This window comes from Emydura macquarii, unplaced genomic scaffold (genome assembly GCF_026122565.2).
Source record: "Emydura macquarii macquarii isolate MOO-44397 ecotype Brisbane River unplaced genomic scaffold, CSIRO-AGI_Emac_v2 contig_3348, whole genome shotgun sequence".
NCBI classification, from domain to species: Eukaryota; Metazoa; Chordata; order Testudines; family Chelidae; genus Emydura; species Emydura macquarii.
Window position 1 is genome coordinate 3663183 of NW_027133485.1, and position 12069 is coordinate 3675251.

The window sequence follows — 12069 nt, forward strand, 5'->3', positions numbered from 1 at the left end:
GAGCAATAGATGACGGCTGTGCTAATGCGTTGAATGGCATTCGTATGTTAACCTGTGGGACGTTTGGCCATGGAAGGCGGGCCATTAGCATGAATATGCATGATAGCGCTCAGACCCTCTGGCAGGCCAGACCGCCCTGTGGAGGGGGCTAGCTGTCCATCCTTGACCCTTCAGCACCATCCTTATCCACCACCAACCTTGGGCACTGGGGCACCTGAACCATCAGACGCCTTCGGCATGCGAGAGGCAGGGCCGGTCCTATTCTCTCAACCCCAAGTCCATGAGGCAGGGTGTGAGTAGACAAGTCTCAGACCGTATGCAAGGAATGATTCCATACCATACTGAGGCTATCCCTTTAAGTGGGTTGGAGCTTTCCTGCCTCGATCATTGGTTTGGATGAAAACCACCAAAGACTTTGCTTGGCTCTCGGTCTGACCGTCCTTGCTGTACACCCCGAGGTTCCCTGCAAGCTACTCGACCCGTTGGTTTTAGCTCTGTGTCGCTTGATTCCAGGACAAGAACCCTGTTACCCAGCTCATTGATAAGGCTCAATTGGCAATCACTACAATTAAGAGTCATCATTAAAAAGGATCAGGCAACAGTGCCACCGGTGGGAGACCTGGAAAGGGCCTGAAGTGCTGAGCAGCTGGTCCCTGAAAAACAGACCCTTTAAGGATGTCTTAAGTGAGGCACCCGAAACAACTAGTCACAGCTGCACATTTTGGCCTGGCCCGGGTCTCTTCTCCTGCCAGTGAAGGCTCCATTGCCTAGCCCGCCCTGTCTCTCTTGCACATTAGCAAAAGCGCTGGGCAGGGCTCGTGGTAGCATATGCATCAGAGATCACATCCCCAGCCAGGAGAAATTCACTGCAAGAGATGAGCCAAAATGGCCTGACTGTAACAGCCTCATTCTGTCACCCATCCTTTAGTAACTGCTTCACCGCGCTCGTTTGTGGGAACGCCTGTTACCACATCTCACAAGCGGCTGCTGCTTGCCTAGGGCAAAACTGGCTCAAGCCGATGAGATGTTTCACATACCAGCCATGTGCTGTTTACAGAAACGGCTGTTCTGAGCATGTTGTTTTTGCAGGTATTGCCTGAATATGGACAGGTTCACGCATGTTGGAAATAGAAGGGGAGCACCCCAGAACACCAAATAAATCAGTCAGTTTGTCTTAATTTCCCAGCATCAAGGCAAACTTCAGACTTCTGTGAGCTAAAGCAAGACTTGATGCCAGCCTGTTTCTGACCATCATGGCGATGCACATCAGCCATGGAGAGAGATTCAGTGCTTGGCAAACGGCAGCGTTTGCTCGGTTAGAATTAGAGCGGGTAGGCATTTCCCAACACGTTTTTTTAAATTAAAAGCCTTTTAAAAAAAATTCACAGAAACCTGCTGCCTTTTTAGACATTTTTCACATTTTTAATTGAAACTGTTAGCAACATTTTTCTTTTCACAAACACCTGTTTGTCAGTAAATGAAACATTTCCATAATCATTTTGACAGTGTTCTCAATAACACCGCAGGTAAAAAAATTCAGGCTGATTTAAAAAAAGGTCTGTTTCAAACCCTGTCAAATGGAAACCCCACTGCCAAATTTCTTGTGATTTTTGTTTTAAAAACCCAACCCGCTCCAGTCGCAATAAAGCTGATTTATAGAGTGACTTGAGTCAGCTGACGTTTAGAGGCGTTGCCTATATATATATACAGCTGGACTGTATGTACTGAGCATCAGCAGCAATATTTCCGAAATATTTGCTTGAATAAGAACACTCAGGCTGAGATTTTCGAAGTTGCCTAAGGGATTTGGATACCCAGTTTCCATTAGAGGAAGGGTGATACAATGGTTAGGGATATAGCCGGAATCTGGCAAACCTGGGTTCAAGTCTCGGCTCTGCTACAGCTTTCCTGAGAGACCTTGGGCAAGTCCCTTAGGGCCAGATGCTCAAAGGGCTTAGTCTCTTTGTGCCTCAGTTCCCCTTCTGCACAATGGGGATAACAGAACTGCCCTGCCTCACAAGGGTATTGTGAGGATAAATACACTAAAAGATTGTGAGAAGATTAGGTAATAAGGGCTGGATAAGTACCTAAGGTAGAAAACCCCACTCTGCCAATTCCCCTTCCATGACTATTCTAGAAAACGAGCGGTACTAGCGGGAACGCCCATGGAAAGGTTGTATTTTAAGTGACTATCGGAGTTTAGGGGCCAGAGCCTCAACTGGCTTCAATTGTCCCTTGACACCAATGGAGCTAGGCTGATTATCACCAGCTGAGGATTTGGCTATTTGAAGAAAGCAAATTTCAGACTCATAAATGTGAATATAGCTCCCTGCAAAACTGATCCAACCAGCCAAGCAGGGTCCAAGCAGAGCAACGTGCTATAATCCACTTCACATGTGCCTTGCCAGCCAATCAGCTTCCTGGGATGTCAGTCTCATGCACTTGATGAGGTTAACACCCTCCGTCGTCCTCCTAGATCCTGCCTTTACCTACCCCATCCCCAGTTCTCCCCGTCCCCTGCTCCTTCCAGCTCTTTGAACCATTATCACTGCTTTAAATAACCTCCAAACCCATGGGTAGGCCAGGAGAGGCGCACAGAGAATCTCAGACAGCTGAGAAGAGGTAGATAAATGGAGATTTATTAGCGGCTCCGGCCCATTGCAACCATCGGGCAGGCTGGAAGTGGCATAAAACAGATCAGGTCTCTGGGCCTGATCCGGTTGAGCTCCCCTATCGGTGTTGCAGGGCTCCCCCTGCTCCGTCAGGTTCCGGCAGCAGCTCCCCTCAACTTCAGCTGCTGGAAAAGCCAGACTAGAGCAGCTCCTGCCCTTTTATAACCAGTCTCCTCTGTCAGGTGACTTCCTGATCAGCCCTACCAGGTGACTTTGTTGCCCGGTGACCTTTCTCTGGATAGCCCGGTTCTCCTGGGTAAAAGCCTGCCTTTTGGTTAGGGGGCTTCTGTGTGAATATAGGATCATCAAGGTTTAACAACCCTCTATCGTTAGCTTTGTGCCACTACCCCTCGGCATCCCAGTCCAACTGAGAGGTAAAAGGAGAACAGAGAAGGCAACCCAACCCCAGGCCCACACTCAAAAGAACGGTCGTGATTGCAAACAAACAGCGTTCATAAGCTGTATGGAGACAGAGCTCCCAAATCATCACAGCAGGACTTTATATTCCAGAGATAGTTATAAATAGTTGAAGAACCATTAACAATGATCCACAGATATTTTACTGAGTCCAACAGATCAATAGGCTGCTTATCGACATGGCTTCAAACCACCTGCGACACCTTCCACTGATGGGTTTAGGTCCATTTAAAAACCATACCCCTCATGTCCAGAACATGCCTAGAACATCCACAGATCATTTATTGACCCTTTATAAGCTAATCATCGAAGCTGATCAAGAAACAGGCAAATTTTCTCACCAATTTCATCCCTTAAAAAAAAAAAAAAACCCAAAAAACGTTTTGGTTGAAAAGATGGGAAGTTGGAAACGTCCACCCGGCTCTGCTATTTGTCAATGTCCTTTCCATAGAAAGCACGACCCTGCCTGCAGTAGGCATGGGACTGAGCCTTGGAGAAATGCATCTAATCAGTCTTTGATGACTTTGTCGGTCAGTCTGTGGTGAGTGAAGCTGGTGAGAAGTTTGCACTGGTCGATGGAGTCTGTGCCATAGATCCGGAACGTAGGGCGCTGAAGCATGAGCCGCTTCTCCCTTCACCAGCACCCTCCCTGCTACATAAAGGGACAGAGCTGAATGCAGCCTGCCCTGAGGATGATGTGCTAAGAGCATGGGTCTTCTGCTGTGCACAGTCAGGGCAGCCTGCGGGCCTGCTCAGAAGCTCTCTGCTCTGGTGCTGGGTGGCCGGTTCCCAGCACCGCTTGGCGACCAGGTAGGCCATCTCGCAGAGATTGAGAAGGATGCACAGGGCAGCGGTGGCCACCATGAAGTAGGTGAAGAAGTTCTTTTCAGTGGGCCTGGAGATGAAGCAGTTGACCGTGTTGGGGCAGGGGGCCTCGGCACACCGCACCACTCTGGGCAGGCTGAAATTGGCATAGAGCCGGTGGAAGATGTAGAGGAAAGTCACGTCCACAGCGACTTTGAAGACAAGACTGAGCAGGTAGGTCCACCACAGCCCTCCCTGCTTCTTGCCGGGGTTGAGGTAGAGCTGGTGGCAGTTCCCTCCCTCCGCCTCCCCGTGCTTTCTCTGCTTGGTCTCCCGGTAGGCCACGTGCATGACCACCAGCAGGGAGGGGCAGGTGACGAGGATGAGCTGCAGGGCCCAGAGGCGGATGTGGGAGATGGGGAAGAAATGGTCGTAGCAGATGTTGGAGCAGCCGGGCTGGCGCGTGTAGCAGTCAAAGTCCCCCTGCTCGTCGCTCCACACCTGCTCGGCCACCACCACGTAGACCAGGAAGCGGAAGACGAAGACCACGGAGAGCCAGATGCGCCCGAAGGCCGTGGAGTACTTGTTCACCCCGCTCAGGAGCTCTCGGAGCGAGGACCAGTTCATCCTTTGCTCTGGGGTTAGCGGCGCACGAGCTGGAGGGGAGACCAACCAAACTGCAGTGAGTGGAACAGCTCACGTGAGGGCTAGGCCGCAGCTAGGACCACATGCCTGCACAAGGGAGGCTACACATCCCTGGAGTATCTTGGGGCCTTGACTCCAGCCCCTACTCCCTTGGCCAGCAGTGGAGACAGTCCAGGGCTGTCAATGATTTACGGCTGGTGCGGGCCAACAGTAAATTCCTGCCCCTCACCCTGGGCAGGGGGTGAATGGTGCCGCAGGGGCGAGTCTCTGAGTTATGATGCCCCCCAGGACTCTTCTTGGAGCGATGCAGGTTATACACATGCCTTGCTCAGGGCTGTGTGCGAAGGAACAATTTACCCCTGGATTTGAGTTAGGTCCCGCTAGCACCGCCCCTTTCTTCCCCTCGGCTGCCGCCCAGTGCACGTCAATGCCGGCATCCTCCCATCGCCTGTGCCACTGCACTGATCAGAGCCGTGCAAGTTGGAGATGAAGTCCGTGGCCACAGAAAAGCAGGTGAGGGTCAGTGATGGGATCAGCACTCAGGCCACGGCCATCTCGTGCTCTGGGATGAAATTCAGTCCTGAGCAGCACCAAGCGCAGGCACCACTTCAATCCCATGTAAACCCTCGTGTGCTCTGAGCTCTGGCTATAGCAAGAACAGACTGCTGCTTAAGACAACAGAGCCCCGCCTGGGATTCAAGTGGTGTCTAGTCCTTTCGCTGTGTGTCTGAATGGGGCTGGATTTGACTCCTAGCCCACATGGCCTGTGCTTGTTTTCCCCAGCATGGTCTTTTATTATCGGTTGACCCCTCCCAACCTGCACTGTCTCCCACGAGGTCCTGCTGAGCAAAACGGGTGCAGTTGTCTTTGAAAAAAAGAACATGACCTGCCAGAAGCATCGCCTCTGGGTGTGACAGCACCATGCATACCAGAGACTTAATCCGGGTCCACGGTTCACACCAGGAGGACACGGCTGAAATTCCCTCCCTACCAAATTCTCTTAAAGCGACAGGAAGTTTTCAGAAAGAAAGTACCTTTCTCTTCGGGGTGTGCTTTAAAGGCCAAGGGTTTCCCAAGTGACTAGTGATTTCAGGAGCCCAACTTGAGACACTTTAAAGAGACTTGATTGTCAGAAATAGAACTGAAGACCTGGCCTCTTTCAGGAACCTCAGGTCAGACCTCCCCCCGCCCCACAAAAAAAAAAAAAAAATGGAAGAACTTTAACTGACCAGAGGCTTAGGAAAATCTTGGCCTAAGGTAACAATGGAATCCCAATAATCAACTGAACTCCACGTTCATTGTTAATGTAACCGATGAGTACGTTTAGGGGGGAATTATTGTTAGTTATTCATTCCAGATAATGTTCAGTTACGGACGAGGGCCGCAGGAATTACAGTACGGCCCGACACACTGAAGAACACATCGTATTACTGCAGATCTTGCCATGTAGTGCTGTTGTTTATTACAGAGATGGGTGTGTTAACCATCTCCTTCATCTCACCTCCTTCAGAGATTTTGTTAACTTGTTAACAGTCCCGCGGGTCACTCTTACTTTCCCAGTCATTGGCCAGACCCTATCAACCTTTACTCACCTGAGCAGACCTGGCTCAGACATGTAATGCCACCGATTAGTCACGAGAACAAGGAGCCGCCACAGGGGAGGAAGGGTTTGCAGGAAGCGTCTTAAAGTGTACACTGTTACGCTGAGTGGTGCCTTTCCCGGAGTAGACCATTGCAGTCAAAGTGCTAGTCAACCTAAGCGGGTGGTGGGGATTCAGTGTGTGAAAGAAAAGGCAAAATGATGAGCCACCATAAATAGGAGGGCAGCGTGATGGAGGGGCTATGGCTCAGGGCCGAGCATTAAGAGACCTGAGTTCAATTCTCTCCTCTGTCACTGACTGGCTGTGTGACCTTAGATAAGTCACTTGACTACACTGTAACTTTTTCCTCTGCCCCCCCTTTGACTGTCTGTCATCTTAGACTATAAGTTCTTTGGCGCATGTACCATGCTTAGCACAATGGGGACCAGATTTGGGTCAGGACCCCTACCCACGCCTGTAATATGATCAGATTACACTGCAAGGGGTTTCATGTCAGTTTGGGTCCAATGTGTTGCAGATACTGGACGTACCCGTCCATCCAATTCCAAACATTTGCAGCATTATTGAAAAAGCAGGAGCCACAACGGCATTCCTGGAGAATATCGCCTGTTTGCACCAAGATTTTTCTGAACATTTGAAAAGACCCCCCCCCCCCTTAGTTATAATGTCTAGCATTCTTAACTTCTGAGCTCTTCCGGGCAGGACTGTGTCTTCGCATGTGTTTGTGCAGCACTTAGTCCATCGGGCCCTGATCCCAGCTGGGGCCGTGGGGCCTTCTACAATATCAATATTAAATACTATTAATAATTTGATTATAGCTTTCCATGGTAAACAAACAACAAAGCTCACCTCCATGAAATCATCTTAATATGCAGTGCACCTTCTAATAACGTAACAATACTATCTATCACATTCATGACAGCGGGAGCTACCTCTCTATCAATGTAGGTTCGTATGCCAACCATGCCTTGCGCTGTGATACCTGAATGTCTATTGTGTGTATAACACATACATAAATTCACGAATCGAACAGCCCCTTAATAAAAATAAATTACCACCAAAATGGAACTTTGCACCTTCAAAGTGCTTTAGCAACATGATACATTGTAAGCAGTAATACCCTGTCTCATTGGGTGAAGGTCTCTGTTACATATTCACACACCGTGGTCTCCTGAAAGTAGATTCTAAGCCAGGTTGCAGAACTGTGAAGTTTCTAATCCTGCGGGTAGGCGCCTTTAAATCAAACTGCATTTCCCCAACCAGGCTATTTCACCCTGCCAAGCAAGCTCTCTCCTTTGCACACTAGAACATGCCTCTTACCTGATGGCAGAGAAGCCCATAGACGCTCTCTGGCTATTCCATTGCAGTGCAGTGTGAAAGGTCTCTCTGCCTTTGGTGATGCACTGGGGATGCTTACATCTGCTGGGTGTGTCTCCCTTCCGCCAATAAGCTGGGCAGCCCTACTTCATAGAGGGTTTTAAAAAAAAAAAGCCTAAGGTCACAGCAAAAAATTGAACTGACACTCCAGCTCTGCATTATAGCCAGTGCCCATTGAACTCCATGGCAGTTTTGCCATGGATTTCATAGAGACAAGGGCTTGGCCTTACATGGGCATTGATAAGTTGTGCAGCATGTGATATTGGGATGATAATGCTTTGCCTTTCTTAGCAAAATTGCTTTGGAAGCATGAATCCACTAAGGTGCCAACTCCATTCTGCAGGGGAGGGCGCATGCCATCCTCATTTTGCAGACAGACCACGACTTTGAGAGATTAAATGACTCAGCCAAGGTCCTGCAGCAGCGTCAGTGCTGAGCATTCATCAGCACTCAGCAAGTAATAATCAATTCACAAAACATTACAGGAGTGAAGCTGGAAACGGAACCAAAAGAGATTCCTGGTCCCCCGTTCTCTGCTCCAACCACTCTCAGCTCCCACCGTGCTAATCAAAGACGATTCGCTATGGGGCTTTCAGAGGCCATTCTTCTGCTTTCAGTGGTTGTCTGTAGGTGAATCCTGACTCGTTATAAAAGTAAAGCTCCGTTTGTAATAGTGTTCAGAAAATTGTTTTCCATGCATTAAATAACAGCAAGGCTACTCCCACGCCACACACAGGAACAGAGGAACTGTCAGACCACAGGTCCATCTCATTCAGTCTCCGATACCCAACTGTGGCCAGTACCAACTGCTTGAAAGGAAGATGAAGGCGAGACATATTTCCAAGAGTGGTAAGCTCTTTCTGAGAAATAGGGAGTTTATTCTGCCCCTCTCAGCAAGCAAATCTTCAGTGCTGTAAAAATGGTGTATTTGGGGCACACCTTTTGAAAAATCCTATTCACAAATATTTATTCCTCCCTGTTTTATAGGTTTTAAGATAAACCCAAGAAAGAGAAACAGAAACAAACCCCATTTCTGATAAAGAGACATTTTTATTAGTTGCAAGGGTACATCTGATGAGAAATGCACACAGGGTTAGGGTCGCAGTGAGGTGTAAATGGGCACAGCTCCACTGACTTCAGTGCCGCTGCGCTAATTTATACCAGCGGAGGGACTGGCCCATGGAACGTACAGTGCACCTGAACTGCTCGCGTTGGCCTTTTAAAACGCTCTATCATGTCCATACCACAGAGTTTTGCAGAACTTCATCAGTGTGACATGTGCTACATTAGTTCTATGAACACGGAATGAGTTTAGCGTTCGACCCTCTGAGTGGAAATCACCCCTGAAATGCCACCATCTCTGGGGTGGAGCACAGCAGCCATTCTGTGCCAGTGACATTAAATCATCATTTTCCTTTTCGGAGAGGGAGTGAGGTGTCTGAGAATTTAGGTCAGCCGGATGCAGTTTCCTGAGTTTAGTGTTGGGCTGTGTAATCACTAGCTAATCCCTGAAAGATGCTATGGGAGGTATAATGACAAATGACTCAGAAGAAAGAGGGCCACCTACACAGCTGCTCGTGCACCATCAACTGAAGGAGATGTTTAAACAGCGAGGGTAATTACCCGTTGGAACATCTTCCTACCAAGGGACGAGGTGGCTCCTCCACCCCCATTGGGATCTTTAAATCAAGACTGGATGCCTTTGTAATAGATCAGCTCCACCTCAACCGGAAGCTATGGGCTTGATGCTGGAATGGCTGGGTGGAATTCCCTGGCCTGTGTTATGCAGGAAGTCAGAGAGGATAATCACACTGGCCTTAAAAAACAATGGATCTAGGAGATATTTTTCTTTTCCTTTGGCCGCTGCCTCACCCTGCCCCCCAGTCAGCAAAACTCTTCAATTCCCTAAGAGTGAACCGAGTCCCTGTCACCAACATTAGAAAGTGTTTCATTTACCATGACCTGAATCTCTGGCATGACGGATTATTAGTCATTTCCCCCAGATGGGAAAACACTGCATTATTTTCATGGGGATGCCTCCAGTTCTTTCTGGTTTCTTCTGCTACCACCAGTAGTTGCTCCTATTGGGTGAGCAAAGCTGACCGACTGTTCATGAAAAGAAGCACTTTGGAGACCTAATGCCCCTCTCCCCAGCAGGCTTGGAGAGAAAATACGCGCTTGCCCAAGGCATCCCCACACCAGGAGCATTCATGGCTGTGTAGGCCTTCTCCAACCTCACTGGACACTAGACACACTGCTGGAAAACACAGGAGGGCACAATCCTGCATGTTATCTCAACACAGGAATTGTCAGACTGGGTCAGAGCCTGGGTCCTTCGAGCCCAGTGTCCTGTCTCCAGTAACAGCCAGCAGCAACAGCTGCTTCAGTTGAAGGTGCAAGAACCCATCAAATCTCCGAGGTCTACATCCTACAACTCTAACCTCCTTTGCATTCCCCTTTCCCCTGCTCTCTCCAGCTGCTGGTTACTAGCGTCTCTCTGACTAGAGGGGCCACTCTTCTCTCAAGTATCTCCGCTTATTTCCACCAGGCCAATGCCATGTGGGTGGACCACCCAATGGAGCGAACACCCTGGTGTGTGATGGGAGCAGCTGCTGATCACTGAGCTGCCAGCAGAGGCTGGGTCTAAACTTGGCTCATGCAGCTGAGCCTAATCGTGGTTCCCCATGCTCATGAAGTCTAAAGGCACCACCACCAAGGAGGTGCTGGTCTTGGAGGAGGACCACTCTGCATGGAGACAGCCTCCTTATGCCTTTCCCTTCAGTTAGGAGATAAGGTCTTCTCCCTTCTGGGAGCTGGCAGTGATTGGAACTATGGCCAGCTTGTAATCCGCCCTGTGGAAAATCTGCCCTCCTTGTTCAAGGCTGTCCTGCTCGCCGTGGGAGAGGGAACAGTCCTTGTTATGAACGATGCTCCTGAACTGCCTGGTCTCCCTCCTGGACAGCAGGGCCTCTCGGCACCGTTTCCCCACCAGGTAGAAGGCCTCCACCAGGCAGAGCAGGATGCAGATGCAAGCCGTGATCACCATGAAGAGGGTGAAGATGTTCTTTTCCGTGGGCCTGGAGATGAAGCAGTCCACAATGTTGGGGCACGGGGGGATCTCGCACTTCACCACACTGGGGAGGGTGTAGTTCTTGTAGAACCGGTAGAAGATGTAGAGGAAAACCACATCCACAGCAGCCTTAAAGATGAGGCTGAGCAGGTAGGTCCACCACAGCCCGCCCCGCTTCTTGCCGGGGTTGGGGTAGAGCCGGCGGCAGTGCTTCCCCTTTGCCTCCTGGTGCTTCTGCTCCTTGGCCTCCCGGTAGGCCACATGCATGACCACCAGTAGGGAGGGGCAGGTGACGAGGATGAGCTGCAGGGCCCAGAGGCGGATGTGGGAGACAGGGAAGAAATGGTCGAAGCAGACGTTGGAGCAGCCGGGCTGACGCGTGTTGCAGTCAAAGTCCTTGTGGTCGTCGCTCCATACCCGCTCGGCCGCCACCACGTAGACCAGCACCCGGAAGATGAAGACCAGGGAGAGCCAGATGCGCCCGAAGGCCGTGGAGTACTTGTTCACCCCGCTCAGGAGCCCTTCGAATACACCCCAGTTCATGGCCTGTGGCTCCCGTTAACTGGCTCTGGGAGGGGGAGAAATAAAGATAAACTAATCAATATTAATCAAGCTATTGACACAGCAAATCATTGGCGGAGTCAGCACCCAGGATTACAGGTTTCTAGGCTCTGGCTCGAAGCACAGTACCCTTCAAGAGCTGGGAATACAACCCAGGAGTGCTGCCTCCCAGTCCCATCCCAGTGCTCTAACCACTCATTCCCACTCCCTTTCAGAGATGGGAATGCAATCCCTTTCCAGTCCTCCCCACATCTAGCCCCTAGACCTCACACCCCTCTAATAGCTGGGGATATAACCCAGGAGTCCTGCCTCTTGCTTCTCCCCACAGCTTGAACACAAGTCCTCCCAGAGCCAGGAACAGAACCCAGGTGTTCACGCCACAGTGCATGTAGGCAAAGGATCGTGTGACACACTGGCCACAGACATGGTGCAGCCAGCATCTGGGGACAGGGCAATCTTGGTGGGTTGTTATGATGGTCACTCAGCCCTGAGCGTAAAGGTTGAAACTCACCCCTACCGAAGAGCTATGCAGTTGAGTCCTCAGCTGGTGGAGAGATTTGAGTAGTGTCTAGGCCATGCACTGGTTCTCTGCACGCACCTGTGAATCTACTGCTCACAACCCTGCGAAGGTACAAATAACAGAAGAAAAAAACATGTTTAAAGCAGGCAGGGCAACGCGAATCAAACACCCACCCACCAAACGTGTCTGAGCTTGGGAGGGAAGTAGAGAGGTCTAATCAAGCGCACAAATTGCTTGTCCTTCTGAGAGAGAATCTCCTCTCAAATGCTGCTTCCTGCTTCCTGAAAAGCAGGGCAAATGAGGAAAGAAAGTATGTTTCCACAAGGGCCCCAAGGCCCTGGGGTGAAAAATGGTGATTTGTCTCTCGTCAGTCTAAGAAATGAGATTTACCTGTTCATCACA

At 50.0% G+C, this 12069-nt stretch overlaps 2 protein-coding genes across 5 annotated transcripts in view; both read right to left on the reverse strand.

Annotated features, from left to right (window-relative positions):
* Positions 1-3620: 3620 nt before the first annotated feature.
* Positions 3621-4523, reverse strand: LOC137143751 (gap junction beta-4 protein-like). The gene has a single exon (XM_067533722.1). It carries the CDS (start codon positions 4518-4520, stop codon positions 3621-3623), a length of 900 nt encoding a protein of 299 aa, XP_067389823.1. The 5' UTR covers positions 4521-4523.
* Positions 4524-9624: 5101 nt separating this feature from the next.
* The window catches only part of LOC137143736 (gap junction beta-5 protein-like), an 82875-nt gene continuing 80430 nt past the window's right edge, over positions 9625-12069 (reverse strand). For 3 of the 4 annotated variants that reach the window (XM_067533692.1, XM_067533694.1, XM_067533691.1), the window contains 2 exons: positions 11659-11768; positions 9625-11154 (listed from right to left, as the gene is read on the reverse strand). In XM_067533692.1, coding sequence (XP_067389793.1) covers positions 10299-11129 — 831 coding nt within the window. In that variant the 5' untranslated portion in view covers positions 11130-11154; positions 11659-11768 and the 3' untranslated portion in view covers positions 9625-10298. The remainder of the gene's footprint in view (positions 11155-11658; positions 11769-12069) is intronic. The other variant, XM_067533693.1, reaches the window with a different exon arrangement.

Coding starts and splice junctions, on each gene's coding strand:
- LOC137143751 (XM_067533722.1), bottom strand. CDS start 4,520: ATGAACTGGTCCTCGCTCCGAGAGCTCCTGAGCGGGGTGAACAAGTAC.